The following is a 19,151-nucleotide window of genomic DNA, read 5'->3' as shown; positions in this document are numbered from 1 at the left end:
TATACATCAACTTCATTGATTATGAAAAGGCATTCGACAGTGTAGATAGGAGGACATTATGGAAACTTCTTCGACACTACGGAGTTCCTGAGAAGATTGTCAATATTATCCGGAACTCATGTGACGGACTACAGTGCAAAGTAGTGCATGGAGGACAGCTGACAGATGCATTCCAAGTAAGGACCGGAGTCAGACAAGGCTGTTTACTCTCTCCCTTCCTCTTTCTTCTGGTGGTCGACTGGATTATGAAGACCTCGACATCTGAAGGAAAACACGGAATACAATGGATAGCTCAGAACCAATTAGACGATCTGGACTTCGCAGATGACCTAGCCCTCCTATCACGTACACGTGAACAGATTCAGATAAAGACAGCCAATGTAGCAGCAGTCTCTGCATCAGTAGGCCTCAGTATACACAAAGGGAAAACCAAGGTCCTCAAATTCAAAGCGGAGAACAGCAATCCAATCACCCTTGATGGCGAAACTCTGGAAGATGTAGAATCCTTCACATATCTGGGAAGCATCGTCGATAGACATGGAGGTTCAGATGCAGACGTAAAGGCGAGGATTGGCAAAGCAAGGGCCGCATTCCTACAATTGAAGAACATATGGAACTCAAAACAACTTTCAACCAATATCAAAGTGCGAATCTTCAATACGAACGTCAAGGCAATTCTACTGTATGGAGCTGAAACTTGGAGAACTACAACAACCACAATCAAGAAAGTACAAGTATTTATAAATGGCTGTCTACGCAAGATACTCAACATCCATTGGCCGGATACCATCAGCAATAGCCTTCTGTGGGAGAGAACAAACCAACTTCCAGCTGAAGAGGAAATTAGGAAAAGACGATGGAAATGGATAGGACATACATTACGCAAATCGTCAAACTGCATCACGAGGCAAGCTCTAACTTGGAATCCTGAAGGGAAGCGGAAAAGAGGAAGGCCAAAGAACACGTTACGTCGGATAATAGAAGCAGATATGAAAAGGATGAATTACAACTGGAAGGAGCTGGAAAGGATTGCCCAGGACAGGGTTGGATGGAGAATGCTGGTGAGCGACCTATGCTCCTTCACGAGGAGTAACAGGTGTAAGTAAAAGTAAGTAAGAAGTGTACTGGATCAATGATTTTTTCCTTTTTAAGACTCTTAAATTATATACCTAACGGGACCCATGGTCCTTAGACATCACGATGAAGAAGGAATATGTAAAACGCTAAATTAGACTATACTAGTTGTTATTTTTAACTTAAGTAATTTCTTCCCTAAAGTAAAACCCCAATCCTCTGATAACATTATTATCTAAGTAAATAAAAATTTCAGAAGTAGATACAAACCAGATGAGTGTAAGACCTGAAAGTATGAAATATATCTAAAATTAGATTGCATTGTACATACTTCAAAGTTTACTCTACAGATACCTGAATATGATGGGACAGATATGAAAATTTTATTTCAAAAAAGAGTATCATTCGTTTTTGTTATTACTCATTTGTCTATTGTAGATAACAGTAATTTTAAGTTACAAACATTGTTTTATGTGTTACACAGCAGCAATGCTAGCAGTAAATATACGATATTAAATAACTAATTAAAGTAAACAGTAAGACGTCACATGTTATCGCGTGATACACACGCCAGTTGATTAGCCTTCCGTGAGAAAACTCATTTGTTTAAAAAAAAAGCATAGTATTATGAGTAAGCTAAATCCTGTGTGTTCTGCATAAGTATGTTTGAGAAGTGATTTTATTTTATTTGATATAACGTGTCTCTTTCTCAACCTTAAAAAAATGAAATAATTGAAACCTTCAGATTTATCTCTCACTCTAATAATAATAAACATTTTTGAGATATAAAATCCAACCTTGGCATTAAGACCCAGAATCTCTTTTGATAGCTGCGATAGATATTTTGGTAAAATGCCATTATCTTTGTCTTTACTATCATAATACTTTATGGGATCTGTAAGATGTTTAAAAATGGCTGCTGAAGATAATGGATTGTATTAGTCGAACATATGTTGTTTGCATTCCGAATATATTTTTCAGGCACTTTCCCTCTATTAATATTGATAATGCATAGAGGCCTTGACTACGTCTTGGGAATTTTATTTTACAAGGTTCTTGAGACCAGTGAATATCTTTCATAAGAATTTCAATAGAGTTTTATACTAACTAAAAAGATTTTTTAATATATGAGTATAAAAATAGAGGTAATAATTCGGACGCTTATACAGATAAATGTTTTGAACGATAAAGCATCAAATATTTCAAATCACCAAGTATACAACCAAAATTTAGTCAGTTTATACAGGAATTATTTCATATAAAGTATAAGTTACCTCAAAAGAAGCACAGAAACAGATACTAGAGTATAAGCAAGAAGTGTTCCGATAGACATCATATCGACTAGATCTTGTAAACTGAATACTGCGGTCATTATGCCTGAAATTATCACATATATAAGTGGGTAGATTAGCATGATTTGTTAATAAGCCATTTATTAATAAGTTATTACTAAGAAAAGTTGAATAATAAGTAAAATTATAATTCTAAATGTCAAACATGTGATAAATCTATATCAAAATAAGTCTTCAAATTATAGGACTACTTATTGTTGTATAGAACTAAAGATGAGAAATTCAACTTATTGGTTATGATTTAAGCAATACTTAAACTACAAAAAAATATGATCAGAGTTTACAACCGTCATTCATGACAGAAAGTATATCTATAATATTACGTAACAAGATATTCAGTCATGTAAATTGGTTTTGTAGGGTTCCACCGATTTCCAAGATATACCATTTAAGCCTATTGATTAAAGCTGTGATATATATGTGTATGCATAAACATGGATATTCAAAAATACTTACATCCAATAACACCTGATACGATAGTACCTAAAAGTGGAGTTTTAACTTTTGAATTTATTCGATTTAAAAAACCAAATAACAGCCCATCAGTTGCCATAGCATACAAAATGCGGGGCAATGGGAACATTGAACCTAAAAGGCTAAAAATATGTATAATTTACTAAATTAATTGAAATGTAAATGAAATAAAAAAGAATTATGTTAGTGCATAAACGATTTACATAAGTTTGACTAATTTTTTCATGATACTAGCAAATTCATAACAGTTAGAATCCAAGGTACTAGATGTTAAAAAGCAGTGAATTTCACATTTGTTAATGATCATCAAATTAATACTTTTGAAACCTGATAAAGTCAATGTTATGTTTTTGGCTTATACAATTATCGCGAAATACGATTACCAATTTAGATACGCTAACTTATACGATCAAACTAATGACGCATACACTAGTATGGGCAGCCTAGAGTTCCGGTTATTCCCTTTGCCGCCTGACCCTACCTGTTAAGTCCACAACGCTAATCTCAGCCTCCGCGATACGAATCGTATATTTCATACATAATAGGTTTATATACAAGTAAAATCAAACCACATCACACCATAAAATAGAAAATAACATTTGTACAAGAACAAGCCCAAAGTGGCTGTGATTGTGCGGAACTTTGACTAATAGATTGAGAATATTAAGTCATATAACAGTAACCAATAAGTCAAATAAAAGTCTATAACGAAAGGAATATGAATATATATAAGACAGTTACTTAATGGTCATACAATAGAAATATTCGTAAAATATTAGTCCATGGACTTTTTATCGTCCGGATATAATAGTTAAAATTCATTAAGTATTTTGTTATATCGGTTGATTTCAACCAACATAAGCATATTAGTTTACGAAGATGGCTAAAATGTTGAATGAATGTATTTTAATAACTGGTAAATAAATGACTTCATTTAAATAAGGTTATTGTAAATGTATAATTTTCCCTAATTGCTACATTGAGAAAAGTTGTGAATTGGCTACTTTATGTTGATTTGCTAGTCCAATTTATTATAATCTAGTAGGAATAGAAAAATACACAAATTAGTCTTGGGTTATTTGAGTAGATTATTGAATAAAGCGTTAATTCCAACAGAGAAAATATGCAGAGGATTTCAAGTTTTATTTACATAGGTAAATAAGTATTGTTTGGAAAAAAACTTCTTGCTTCGAAGTAATAATAAAGGATCATAAAAGAAAATATCATGATGCGATTGTTAAGAACTTTCATTCAACCTATAACTAGTAAAAATCATTTGACCGATTTACTAAGTAACGTGAAAAAATGAGTGCTGATGATCCCAATTATCATACAACAGACAATGACAATGATCACATTATTCTATTCAAAATTATTATGGAAGTGAACAGTATGACAATTATTAAGTAGTTAAATTTATTTTTTCACATTTTTTTTTGTTTTATAAAACCCTAAATAATAGATTTGTAGAGCAATAAAATGATACGTTTACGTACAAAAATAAATATGATTAAGTGCCATGAACATCATATTTGTAGGATATTTACTGTCCAATTCCCTAAGACTTTCCAGTTATAGAAGTAAAAGGAACATTCATTTCAAAATGGAGAGAAGAAAATACAAAATTCAGAACAAACTTAATTCACGGTAAATAAGTTTGAAAGACTATGTACGTTCGTAGTATAATTTCCAAGTTGTTAAAACTATGCTAACTTTAGGTCTACCGCTTTATGCAATAAAGACAAACCAGTTAATAAGATGATGAACTACTACTAATAAACTTTGGTAAAATATGCGTCACATTTGAGTTGTTAATAACTGTTTAGTATATCATTTTTAATTACTTTATTGATAAACATTTGCAGTTTGTAAGTAGAATATACCATACTAGTTTAATAACTTATTTAATTGAAGTGAAATTTTAATAGCGTAAGCTTTATTGTCGAACTAGTAGCTTTGACAGTTAAATGACCGAAAAAAAGATGTATTCACTTTTTATTTTGTTTTAAAAAATTAACGTCAAGATATCCTAGTGTTTTCCACATTTCATTGTATATCTTTTTCTAATATCTCTTATTGTATTGACAGGGAGAAATGGTAGTCTTATTCAACAACTTAATTAAATAGATGTTTCATTATCTATTCATTAACTAGAATATCGAATTGTTGATGGAGTCAGGTAGTAGGGAAATATATGGTATTCATTTTATTTCATTTAGGTATTATCTCATATACAAGTTAATGTGATTAGATAGGCTAGCAATAACCATCTGTCTCTTCTACAGTTTGACTATCACGCAATATAATACTGATTTAGGATAATCTCTTCTGTATCGTTGAGACAAAACATTCTAGGATATTGTAAAGATAAGCAGTTACCAGTATACATCGTATAAGAAGCTTCTAAACGAAATTAATTACTTTGTTCAACTGAAAACAACCAAATTACTTTGACGAGTAAATCAGTTTATACCATTTATTGTATTTTTAATAAATATTCATGGACAATATACGGTTGAAAGGATAAGTTTATTTGAAAAGAGTAACTAACAAAGCTAAATATGGTGTTTATCGACTAAAACAGAACACTCAATTCAACAATAATAATATAAAAATTATAAATAAATTTCATAAGCATTGCACTTACCAAAATGTAAACATTATAATGATATTTAATTAAAGTGCATGTTTGATAATAAAGTCATAAAAATGCTGATATTTTCACAGCCACCAAACAACGTTTTCATATATTAATTATTCTGGTAAAGCTATTTTTAACTCAGTTTAGTTTTCAGTCTACAGGTTGATGGATATTTAAGCTGTAACAACCAAACGAAAATAGCAATGATTGTAGTCAAAGATTTTCAATGGCCTGTGAAATACTGGTTGGAAAAGCTATGTAACTAGAGACAACCTTAAGTGTATGCTATAAACGAAAGCTAAATTAAGCGCCTAATTCATGTCCAGAACTTCTTAATCAGTAACTAAAAGCTTTTACCAATTACAAACAAGTATATCGATTAACTGAATGTAAATAATGATACGGAAAATAATCTGTGATTTATATTCCGTATTCTCATGATAAAACAGTTTTGTTGTAAAATATATCAGCGTTTAACAAATTTATGGATTTATTCAGTCATTTTAGATAGATCTTCAGTCATGAGACAATATAGATTCAGTATCTTTTGTGAATCATAGGGATAATAAGTAACTGCAATTTCTCAGTCTGGGACATTTTTGGGAACCCATGAATTTCAAAGGCAATGATCGTTTAGTTATAACCTGATAATTCATCGATAAAATAAGAAATGACACCCCTGTTTCCTCTGACTTGAGTTTGATATAAATAGGATGACAGAACTAAGATTAGATGGTCTGCTGTTAATTTATTTCAAATACTTTCTCAGCAAATATCAACCCATAGCTGCAACATATTGTGGTCAAATCGATTCTTATTATTTCTGAAGTGTTATTACGTTAAAGCATTGTTAACAAACCTAGTAGTTAGAGCACACAAAGCCCCAGTGGAAATAATGTATTTTGCCCATTGTAAGCCATGACGACTAAATGCAAGTGGTAGAGCAGCAACAGAAGAGATAGAATAATATGGTACCATTAACGTAAGTGTAGCAGATATAAGACCATATGCCAAGAAACATATTAGCAGGCATCCGATAATACTTATAGGAATCGCTGTTTGTGGATTACGCACTTCCTCACCTTAGAAATAATAAAATAGGAAATTGAAAAAAGTAAACAAAACTTTATGTACAGTGTGTGATTAAAAGAAGCTAGAATAAATAACTTGTTACTGTTTACCTAAATAAATTTAGAGCAGCATGCTCATAACTTAATATGTTACTATATTTCTTAAACGACTTATTTCTGGAGTTCCATTTTTCGCCGTTGACAAAATATTGTTCAAGTATCAAAAATGATAACATTTGGATGATTGCATAGGAAACAATATGTGAGAACAAAAAGGGTTCAATATTTAAAAAAAACTAAGTCATATTGATACCTAAAAATCACCTCAATAAGATGGCAGTTTTTTATCAACAGTCTAATCAGAAAGACTTAAGCATTTAAAATGTCAGACGTTAGGTCCGAGTCTCAGTCGAATTATCGCCAATTAATGAAATATATATTAAGCTTACCGATCAAAAACAAATAAAACAAAACAATGAATCTTGAATTCACCAAGTAATCACCAGTAAATACTGCAAAACTGAACAGATAATACAATTTGATCACGTGATATAAAGTTATTCATTTTCAAAAAGTTAAAATTAGCAGATGATGAACTGGTAACTGTAGAGCTTGTTATCTTAATTAGTCTGGTATCATCAAAACTTTTTGTTTCTATTAGACTTATTTTTGTCAGTAATTATGTATATCGTGAAGGTGCTGATTTTTTTCAATTGTGACTTAATGATTACCTAAATATGATTGATAATTGTAATTGATTTCGGATAACTTATTTTGGTAGATCAAGTTTTTTTTAAAAATTTACTTTTTATCATTAGATTTTGATCTATTAAACTTACTAAAACTTATAACTATCAAGTTCTTTTATTCTGACAACAACTAAAAGTGTTTGTAATTTTTATCCAAATATTTTAAGATCAATGTCACCTGTGAATTGAAATTTATCATGCACGATTATAGTAGTAAGATGAACATTCGAGCAAACAAAATTCATATTTTTTTCTTTTGATCAATCCTCATATTTAGATATATGCTTAACAGTATTTCTCTTGTAGGTTCATAAAAGGTCTAATTTATACAATTAACGATACAGACTATTCTATATTCACTTTTCAAGGAATTAGAACTTCACGTAGTATGTAAAATAACACTACAAAGTGAACTTACAACTTGAGCGTTGTTAAGAAATTCATAAATTAACCCTTAAAATCTTTCATTTTATATAAATACTAGCCCAAGACATAAATAATAATTAAAGTAACTACCTGTTGTAGCAATAATATCGAATCCCACAAATGCAAAAAAACATGTTCCAGCTCCGGAAAGTACGCCGTTGAAACCAAAAGGAAAAAACCCGCCATTTCCTAAATCCGTACGTTTTACAGTATTATTGATAAGAACCTGACAATCCAAAAAGCGTTTGAATAATTTGAACAATAACTTCAGAAATATGATTATCAATTTTTTAAATAAAAATACTGTATTATTCTTTTTAGCTTTTACATTTAATAGATGCTCATGAATCCAAACGCAGTTAGGATTTATAATTGGCCATCACTTAAGGACTCTAGAAAGTATATTAATGGTGTGATAGACAAGTGAGTAACTTTAAGATTGATTGAATTTCGGACTACATTAATATCAATGTTTACTTTGAGAATGAAATTCTGGGCTAATAATACAGCCTGAATGTCAAATTAATTATCTCTCAACATTTAAACTAAATTTATATATCCCCTATGGTTATTGAACTTTAGTTTTGGACATTTACGACTTACTGCAAACATTTTTTCATCAATTTTCTTTTTCAAAGGAACTTTTTCAGTGTCGAATCGTAGATTTCATTTAAAATAAATATAATGAATGTCACTTATAATTTTCTGGTCTTCAAACTGTCGTTTTTTCAATACTGTTAAAATTCAGAGTAACTAGAAGTCTCTAATGAGATATTAAGCCATGGTTTACTCTATTTAGTTTATTTAAGACAAATTGATCACAAATTAATTGTTAATATATTAATGAAATGGTTTACAGTATCATATCTTTTTTAAAATGATACATTGTTTACTAAAATAGTGTTTATTTCAGCTTTCTGCATCAGTATAAAAAGATTCTTTTACGTATAAAAACCATTGTTAATAGATAACAAAACGTGGTTAGTAACTAGTTGTTACTTAACTGGTATTCAAACACATCAAACATCTGTCTTCAATCAATAGTCTTACTAAGGATATTATTGTTAAACAATCTGAAGATTTCGAATAGATTTTCAGAATTAGCCAACTATCGGGACATTAAATGACCCCAGAGGTTTTCCCTTTCATCTTCAGCTTAGGGATACAATTCCGTCAGTTGTACAATAAAACGAATATTCACACTGCTGACATCTTTTGATTAACATGAAATAATGATATTAATGAAAGTGAAATATAACGAAAAGCAGTACTGAGTTACTTCCCGTTTTTCACGCAATATTTATTTCAAATAGTTAAAAAACCCTAGAATATGAATAGATTTAACGAAGGAAATATAATTTTCAGCCAATTCAAAGAAACACACTTACATTTTCTGGAATAACTTTCCAGTTATCAATATTTGCATAAATCAACCCAGTTACAACTACAAATATGATGACACACAAGTTGACTATTGTGAACACATTGTTAATCATTGCGGATTCTCGTACACCGATGCTTAAAAGAACTGAAATAGATATATTAAATGAAAAGTGGTGGATAGAAGACAGTTCTTCGTTGGGGGAAATAAAATAGTAGAAAAATCGGCGAGACTATAATCTGTGGACGAACCAATCAGATTTATGACAACAAGTTTTGGATTTTGGAACGAAATTCGTCCATCCATTTGGCTGAATAGCATTTTGGCATTTTGTGTGATGTCATCTCGTGATGAAAATCCTAACTCTAAATCCTAATTCTAACCATCAACTATAAATCATAATCGTTATTATTCACACATGTTTATAATAATCTTCAGTGCGTCGACAACTTTACTTATTTCGGAAGTCTGATCAGCCCTAATGGGTTGGTGTCTGATGAAATCTCTGCACGGATTCAAAAAGCTCGCTAGCTTTTGCCAACTTACGTCACCTCTGGTGAAAGAGAGATATACGTCTCTCAATTAAAGGATGCGTGCACTCCTCGGCAGTTCGTTCTGTTCTACTTTACGGCTGCGGAACGTGGCCAATAAGAGTAGAAGATACTCGTAAGCTACTAGCATTTGAGGACAGATGTCTTAGAAATATTGCTCACATCTGCTGAGATCATCGGGTAGGTAATAGGGAGGTTAGACGCAGAGTATGAGGAAATGATGGTAAATCAGTCGATGAAGTTGTAAATTTTCATCAACTGATATGGTTGGGCCACATGTTACGTATGCCTGAACACCGATTACCACGACGCGCAATGCTGACAAATGGTGGGGCCGGTTGGAAGAAAGTTAGGGGCAGCCAAACCAAAACACGAGATCAGTCTTTGAAGTCACTAACTTCTGATTTGAGCCATGTTGATAGATACAGACTACTTGGTTGGCGTATACAGTCTTTGTCATCCCTTAAACCGTAATATTAAAATTGCTGTATATCTTTCTTTCTATGAACTAGTTCTTTCTTCCCGTACTGCATTCTTATATACAATCTGGTTCTATGAATTCGGTGTTCATCTTGTTGTGTTAATGAAGTGTAGCAACTTGGACCGATGCATATATGTGCCTGGTTCTACGTTGTAGCTGACTAACTAGCTGATACACATTTACAAACTTCATTTAGCCCTAGTAAGTAGGTGGACATTCTCAAGGTCACTTTGGCGTTGCTCAAAGGTCGTCCATAAATTCTAATCTCACCAAAAAATCTTCTGAGATATTTTCTCAGTTACAAAAACATTATCTCAGAGTAGTAATCTAGATATCAGTTGAGAGCAGAAATCTAAAAGTTGTTCCAAAATTCGTAGAACAGTCCCAGGTTACCCAACAAGATACTAGGCTCACTGTTTGCGGCAAAACCCCCACAAATAGTTTCCTGTCAGATATGAATGACTGGTCAAGTAATTAACTATCAGTTTTGAGATCCTATGGGATCTTGAAAACGTAAGACTTGTAAAATACATGACTGGAAATAGGATTATTATTCCAATACTTGGATTGCAGTCCTATATATCAGTGGTAAGATACAATCAATTAAACTTCACCCTATTGCATAAACCAGTAGCCGAATGGACTCAGTGGCCAAGTGGATAACGAGATGGTGTCTGGAAAGAATGGTGATGGGTTCGAGTCTTGGGTAGAACATCAACTCTGGGATGTAGGTAGGTCCAGCTAACGAGTCTCGAATAAAACAAAACGCTCTTCCTGGATTTCACTGCTAGCTACCATCTACCTCTGCTTATAATGCTTGCAACTTAATGACAATACCGAACCAATCTCCACAGGATGCACATGTCTCTAAAGAGACTGATTAATTGAAGTCTTCAACATTGATGGGAAGATTCAAGCAACCAATACAAATGAATTAGGATTGTATGAACTTTGATTTTCAAAGACAATCGTTTTGAAAAATGATAACTTGATTCGTTTAGATTAATAAGAAAGAATTTCCATTTATTGGTAGTGTAGAACAGTTTCAACTGAAACTTTTAATTTATTAGGTGAAAGTCAGTGCGATAGTTAACCTTGCTTCGCTCAAACGACCAGTGAAGTCTACTAAATAGAAGAACCAAATTCACCGTTGACAGTAATCAGATGTCATATTTTAATATTATTTCTCATAAGTGTAACTGAACAATCAAAATTATGACAATCGTAGAGCAAATGTTCTTACTTGTCATTAAAATAATTAAGCCAACAGCAAGTGGATCTACATATTCAGCTAAACCAGGAAGATTTAATGTCAAATGCTTTTTAAAAAATTCTTCTATCTGGCCGTTGAGTATACCATCGAAATTAGAGCTCCAAGCTCGTGCAACACTTGCGATACCTAAGGTAAGAAAATTATTATTTCAAATTTAGATGAGTTTATATATGTTTAGTTATCAATACACGTTTTTGGTGTAGTGACTGATCATCATAACAGCTTCATAATAACTAATTTTATTGCAGATAAAAAAATTTTAAACTATCAGTTTTCCCTCATATTTCTGACAACACTTCTGAATAACATGGGGTCACGGAAATAACTTTGCGTTTGTGGACGAAAGTTATGGTTAGTCGTTTAATCGTTTGACTCTCAGTACCCTTATAATTTGCTTAATCTTGCTTGAAATAATAGCCTGATGTAAATTATAGTGAAAGTGTTATGAAAAATATGAAAGGAAGAAAACAGTTCAAATAAGTTAAACCAAGTTATGGTTTCCGTTTTATTAGAGTTTTGTCTCATTATTCATATGAAAGATAAAAGATAACATCGGGACCGCCAGGGACAATGACTCATAACCTTAAAGAAATAATAAGTATTCTTAACTGAGTTGGCTGAGATTTAGCAAACGCAAAACACAAATGCGCATGACCAGGAGTTGTTAACCAGATACTTTATAGCCAAATTAATATAGTGATGATCCTAATGAAGGGTATATTTGGCATGTGCCGTTGTATGTTTTGTTAGAAAAAATGTTTTATGTACAATAGCATCATTGTCGTTCATACAACTATTCTAATCAGCGAAACTCTGGTTGCTTCCGGAAATTCACACCTACGTTCAAATACAGATATAACAATTTTTAGTCCAAAGCGATGTTAGATAGAAGGAAAAGTAGTCGTAACAGAAATAAATACATCAGTTTTGTTCATGATAATTGTTATGTTATTCCGACACAGAGTAGGATTACCACATGTGCTGAGTTCACTCATTTCACTGTAGGTGCTAACCAGGGGTTTCGAGTTATTCTCCGTGCCTATTCTTATTACGAGTATTACGCAATCAGTTAAGGAGAGTTTATTTAACCTTGATTTAGTAAAATGTTGGACAGAATCTCTTGCAACTAATATGCATACCATTCTATGTATCTTTAACAGGAATGTTATCGTGATTCTCTATCTATAGTTTGTTATATCCTAAAATCCAGAGAGTAAAACGTAGCATCGTGCTCATGTTCCATTTTACTCAACTTAAGTATATATTACTGTTCAGATTTCTAGGAGACAACTGTTTTCACATATCTTCGTTCGGTTGAAGTATGGTACCATTAACATCCGATTTATGCAAAACAAATATTTATGTGATGCTTCGTGTCACGAGAGCTTGTATCGTAAAACGGATGTTATCATACCAAGAAACGTAGTCATTATAGAACACTGACTTGAATAACTTAGGCGTAACTCATATGCTCTAATTTCTCGGGCGTTAAGTGAACCATTATTAATGAAATTTTGCAATAAACTCCGGGTAATCTGGTAACTACACATAACCGTAATTGATAGAATGCTACTCACGTTAAGTACTTGTTGATACGTCCTGACTACCCACGTGATGATCAGACGAAGTAGATATTAGGACTCACAACCGTTGGGAATAATGTACCTGACATAAAATATTTGCATTTTCGATATAATTTACTACAAACCTATCATACACAGTTACAATTTTTTAAGTATATGACTAGTATTGATTTTAAATTTTTGTTACAACTTCTATTATTCTTCACCTCTCCTATCTATTTAGATTACTGTTTCGTTATGATACTACTGTACATGTAATTCCTATTTTTGGAGCAAAAAAATAAATATTTGAAAAGTATCCACGGCGATTTCACAAGTTACTATATGAACATACCGATTACATATTCTAGTATCAGATTCCAACCAATTGTAAACGCCATTATTTCTCCAACAGTAATGTAGCTATATACATAAGCTGATCCACTTTGTGGCACACGGGCTCCAAACTCGGCATAACATAGTCCTTAGCAAGAGGGGAAGAATATTCGATTAGTTTTTCGTCAAACTTAAGCTACTTTACTCAGGAAAGTTGAAAACTTTGGCGCATAAAAGGATCTTTCCTCATTAAAATTTTGTTTGAATGTTACTTCAACAAGGTATATTCTGCCTGAAACGGTATTTTCAGGAATCTGTTTAGCTTCCATTTCAGTAGTAAAAAAATCTAAATGAATTTTTCAATATAAACATTTATGTCCATTATCCTGTTTATATAATAACACAATACTTCATATGATAAACATATGACGTAAATTGAATTTTCAGAGAATTAAAAAAGAGTGAAAATATTATATGATACGGCACAAACCTTGCGTGAAATGATTAGTAAGTAACTAATCAGACACTGCATTTCACGATTCCACTGGTATTTTAATGGTTGTGCAGCACAGTCCGATTACTAAGTTTTGTGTACTACACTCTGCAGTCGTCTTATATTGTACATTTTCTACCAGTCAACAGTGATATTATACACACCAGATGGCTGACGAGAATGTCGGAGTCAGTGGTTCTGTTTTTAGTATCAGAAAGGGTCTTATGGAGATTGTAGTAATTTCAATGGTTGAGATCATGAGTCAATTGAAACCAAACTACCATGGAAAACCAGGAAGCACTGGACGGCCGTTTCGTCCTATTGTGGGATTCCTCATCAGTGCGCATCCACAACCCCGCCTTGCGGGGTTCTGTTTTTGACTATTACGCTGGAAAACTCGAGTTTGAAATTTAGCCGGAGTTCAACTTTTTTTAATCTCGACACTAAAGAATTTACATTGATAATCAACTGAACCTCATGAACTCTGTTTAAATGCTTTTTTATTTATGCTACCAAACTACACAAACATTTGAAAACTAGATGTCCTCAACGATTATATCATGATGATACAAATACCTTAAAAATTAAGGTTTATCGGCAGCACAACTGATTGATATTCTGTGGATTGTATTTTTATAATTATAATGGTTTTGCATGAGTCAACTATGTCATATTTTTACTCTGTTTGTTTAATACACCTAAATGTTTCGCAAGGACAGAGGAAGGTTGCTCTCACGCCTGAGTTTAAAGCCCTACATTTTAAAGACAGGCTAATTTCACAACGGTGGCAAAGACAGACAGGATGTACATAAAGCTATCTGGTCTCCACTGTATATAGATCACTTTTAAAGGACACGCCACCACTAGCACCCGCAAAATCATTTGTATGCATAATCTTTCTTACTACTTCTAGCGAGTCACCACAAAGAGCACCGGCACAGGAATCTTCCAATATTTTAAAAGTAATTCGCATTTAAAAGGTGAAAAGTACATATTATAACGAAGGACAATGGTTGTCAACAGGTTAAGCGCGGACTGTGCAGCCTGAGTACCGTGACACAGTAAGACAGTCGACCACAAATGTTTTCAATCCTCTTGCAAAATGCAAACTTTTTTCATTTAGCGATCTCCCTTTATCATCAAACCCATCGGGTTAAACGATTTTGTCCGACATAAAAACAACGGCAAGCGTTTTCCACTTTGCTGGTCCAGATTGTGAACTATACAAATCCTTATCGTTGGTGCTAGTTCTCTACAGTTGCAAACTTTTGTACATCTGCTGAATCAATTTTCCATAGTTTTAGTTTTTTGCTTCGAAAGTTTGATTATACGAAAGCCAGTTTCTATTTATTTAGAAATCGTGGGACGGTTTATACGCTTTAAGCAACGCAACTTAACTGAGTTTATGAAGATTACCTGAGTTGTCGGTCTATTGCGGTTTTAAGTATGATTCGCAAGATTAAGGTGTAGTTTTATCAGATCCAAATAACAATCGTGAAAAGATGATAATCTATGTTCATTTTGATGGCATTTCATAGTATCTAGGTACTGAATACAAGCTAAAGTATTCACTGACGAGGAAAAAACTGAAATCCAACACCTTGGCACTTATTATTCTAAGACAGCTACAAAGTTTTACTGGCAAAATTTTGGTAAGTTCAATACCAGATATAAAAGTAGGACAAACATGCTTACAGATTTTATCGAAACTCATTATTAAATGTTATTCAACTTTGATTCATACAAAGAACGTTCACATTAGTAGGCGTTTACACAAAGATTATTAATTATATAGAAGTCTCAAACAACAGTCATAGAAGATATTCAGTGGATTTATTCCAAAGAGAACCTCTGACTAGCACTTTTGCCAACAGTGTTTATTTTCATTTCTAGACAAAACAGTTCTAAAGTTGGCTTTCTTTCTACATACAATCGTTTGCTTTAAAATACTTGTAAATTCATGTTATCACTAACAGTCTGCTTACCTAATGAAAATAATAACTTGTGTTTATCTAGACAACAACCACTTTACTATATTTTAAGATATGCTGTAGGCAATTACCCGGTGGTTTTCAGAACTCAGGAAAGTTGTTAAGTTTTCGGCAGTCATACCGTGAATAGTGGGCATCACATTTAGTATTTTAACTAACTTTTCATGGTTTGGTAACACACAATATGCTTTTCAAATCTGATTTTACAAAATATAACTGATTCTTGTCGGAAATGTTTGTTTATAGCGAACGATATAAAGGACAATTTAAACTGTACTTCTCGTGGAACTTGGTTATATTTAATATCTCAAAAGGTTGATCTAAAGTAACTCTTTTCCATCAAGTGATCATACTGAATGACAAAAAGGCAAACATGTTGCTATTAATAGAGCTGTTACCCTCTCCTGTATTATATTTGATAGCGCAGAAAGAACACTGTGAAGTAGTTAGTCTTATGATGATCCACCAGTTACATGCAGCATGATATAAAGTACTTTGCTCCTAGGAGCTTACTATGAAATAAATCGATTTAAGGCAAATACCGAGATTATGCCCGATATTTGCCGATATTACAAGTAAACTGAACACACACAAAGAAAAAAGGCGTTTGTCCTTTGATAAGATACAAAATATCTGCTAGGTAAATGCCCATATTAGTTAGGAATCTACTCATAAAATGTTGCCATACCTAGCACATGCTTTAGAAATTATCATATACAAAGTAACAACTGTGCTTTAATCACATTTGAAGAGCGGGAAGTACAGAAAACACCATGTGCGGAACAAAAGCCTAGAAAATTTGGTTTAAACTTGAAACAAGTGTACTAAGTAATATTACTAAGCTGACCAAGTCATATCAGCTTGTAATATAGTTCTACCGAATTCTTATAGTTCTCACCAGTATAAAGTAAAACGTCATGAAACCGTGTGGGTATAACGTGTGTTTTCTATGAAATCTAAGCATGTTTACAAGCCTCGCGTTTATATCATCATCGTACTACCAGCTCTTAAATAAAGCGGATAGCATATCTCCACACGCTGTTTGCCATTTCGATGACCTACTTTAAGTGAAGAAGAGCTCAGCGGTTTCGCTCACAACAACAGTGCCAATAAAAAATTCAAATTAGTGATTGTACGGTAAATAAGGCAGCCTTGAATACCATGATCTTTTGCAGTAATTCCTTAAGATTAGGCATATTTTAGCTGGCAGGTTACTTTATCGGTTAGTTTCAAAAGATAACCATAACCCTATTTAAAACGTCCTCATTCCAGTTATACATTATTAAATCAATGTGACTATAGTCTAGTACATGCTGAATTATTGTTTTGTTAGTTAGGTGACAGGAACACATAATCACTACCGACAAATGTCAGACTTTTTGTTCACCAATCTATGTGAAGTCAAAGTTTTAACAGCATAGTTTTATTTGACAAAGCCATCATAGGTTTAACTACAATACTACAGTAAAAGCGGTCTATGAGTAATGATAGCCGATGTTTCGTTTGCGTTCACAACAAATCCTGTATTGTACTGTTGGTTAAACATCAGATGAGCAGCAAATAACTACTTAAACTTATAAACTTATTATGAAGTTAATTTAGAAAGACCAATTTCTCTTACCTGATATACGACAAATGCCTTAAGCAACTGCCTATGAAGGTTTAAATCCTAAAAAAATATAAAACATCTAAAACTTTCGACAGATAGTGATTTTACCACTTACAAAGTATATGTATTACTCAGTGAACACCAGATTTTCCGTTTCAAAGATACTATATAATATAAAGTGAAAATGTCATTTCACATAATTCAAAGTATCACTGACAATTCTTTGATTAAGGCACTTAAAAAGATACATACTTGAGTAGGGTTGATTTAAGACAAACCTCCGAATTCTGGAGAAAGTAATTATTGGTTTCGGCAGCTTACATGCTCAATTCATTGAATAATGACTGTATTATTTATCGGTAGTGGACAGACTTTTTTGAAACGATGATATAAAGTTAAGTAAATTTCAACAAATCGCCTTCATAATGACTGAGAAAATAAATAACCTAGAGGTGTTTATTCGAATATCTCAAAAATTTAAACCTATCTCAAAATAATTTGCTATGAAGTCTAAAAATCAGACATGATGCGACACTAAAAGTAAAAATCCATTTAATGATTTTTAAAAGTGAAAGACGAAAGTTAAACATGAACATTCTAGTGCATATTTTAAAGAACGCGAAAGAATAATATGATCATAGGTGTTCATCAATTACGTGGGGAAATTACCTGATAGAACAGAAGCCACCGCTGCGATCAAAAAAGATAATATAACACCAGGACCAGCTGTGAACTTGGCAACGTCGCCAACAAGAATATACACTCCAGCACCTAAAGTTGTGCCAACTCCTATGATGAAAGTATGTTTCAGAAATTGTACATAATACCTAAGGCAGTTAGATCAAAGATAGTTAGACATCTTCGTAACTCGACCTTTGGAGACTCCCTTTTGTCAATCACCTTTTTTCTGTTTAGGCTTATAAAAAAGTCTTTTGTTGTTCGAGCACATGAACTCATTACAGCAAATTAAAAATGCGCCGTATCCGTAGCCTAAATTAACTGTGAGGGAGAATTATTTCAATGCTCAATTCTAATCGAAAAGATTCAAGAAACTAATAACCATTTTCTTCAATGCGGAATGTTTAGATGATGTCTTATTTAATTAAAAAAGGTACAAATTGATGACTTAGACCCCAAAACAGGGAGGAAAAAGGAATGTAAATTGTCTTGGGAGAGAAGAAAACTAGACACTTAAAGGCGATATGACGAGTATTCAATTCAATGATATCACTGTATTTTTGTAGGTACATCGGTCGGGTTCATCGAAACAGCAACTTCTAAGTGATTCACTTATTTCAGTGGTAAGTACGATGACTGATTTCCTAACACAAAGGCTATATCTATACATATATAATATTTATTTACGCCCGTTGCCACTCGTGCAATAGCATGGGCCTCCCACTAGCATTCTCCACCGAACTCTGTCATGAATAATCTTTCCCGGTTCGTTCCGGTTGTCATTGATTCTTTTAATGAATTCTTCCGATTCCATACGTATAGTGTTCTTCAGCCTTCCTATTTTTCCTTTCCCTTCAGGATTCCAGGTAGGTGCTTGCAGTTTAGTGATCTCCGCAATGTATATCCTATTCACTTCCAATATCAGATGTAAGCTGGTTTATTCTCTCCCAAGGTGAGTTGTTGCTGGTGGTTTCCGGCCAAAGGATATTGAATATCATGCGTAGTTCTCC

The 19,151-nt window shown here is 32.9% G+C and overlaps 1 protein-coding gene across 7 annotated transcripts in view; it reads right to left on the bottom strand.

The window, feature by feature from the left end:
• The window catches only part of SLC7A1_1 (High affinity cationic amino acid transporter 1), an 83,044-nt gene extending 64,580 nt beyond the window's left edge, over window positions 1–18,464 (bottom strand). Inside the window, exons 1-10 of one of the 7 annotated variants that reach the window (XM_051214616.1) lie at window positions 18,291–18,442; window positions 18,133–18,252; window positions 13,571–13,716; window positions 13,390–13,518; window positions 11,443–11,598; window positions 9,175–9,314; window positions 7,877–8,012; window positions 5,548–6,623; window positions 2,883–3,022; window positions 2,349–2,451 (exon numbers count right to left, since the gene is read on the bottom strand). In XM_051214616.1, the coding sequence (XP_051067801.1) occupies window positions 2,349–2,451; window positions 2,883–3,022; window positions 5,548–5,561 (257 nt within the window). In that variant the 5' untranslated portion in view covers window positions 5,562–6,623; window positions 7,877–8,012; window positions 9,175–9,314; ... (3 more) ...; window positions 18,133–18,252; window positions 18,291–18,442. Of the gene's footprint in view, window positions 1–2,348; window positions 2,452–2,882; window positions 3,023–5,547; window positions 6,624–7,876; window positions 8,013–9,174; window positions 9,315–11,442; window positions 11,599–13,389; window positions 13,519–13,570; window positions 13,717–18,132; window positions 18,253–18,290 lie in introns of all 7 variants that reach the window. The other 6 variants (XM_051214615.1, XM_051214619.1, XM_051214618.1 and 3 more) reach the window with 6 other exon arrangements.
• Window positions 18,465–19,151: the final 687 nt, after the last annotated feature.

The sequence above is a fragment of the Schistosoma haematobium genome, chromosome 2 (assembly GCF_000699445.3).
Source record: "Schistosoma haematobium chromosome 2, whole genome shotgun sequence".
NCBI classification, from domain to species: domain Eukaryota; kingdom Metazoa; phylum Platyhelminthes; class Trematoda; order Strigeidida; family Schistosomatidae; genus Schistosoma; species Schistosoma haematobium.
The sequence above is the reverse complement of the archived record's forward strand: the minus strand, read 5'-3'. Positions and strand labels throughout refer to the sequence as shown.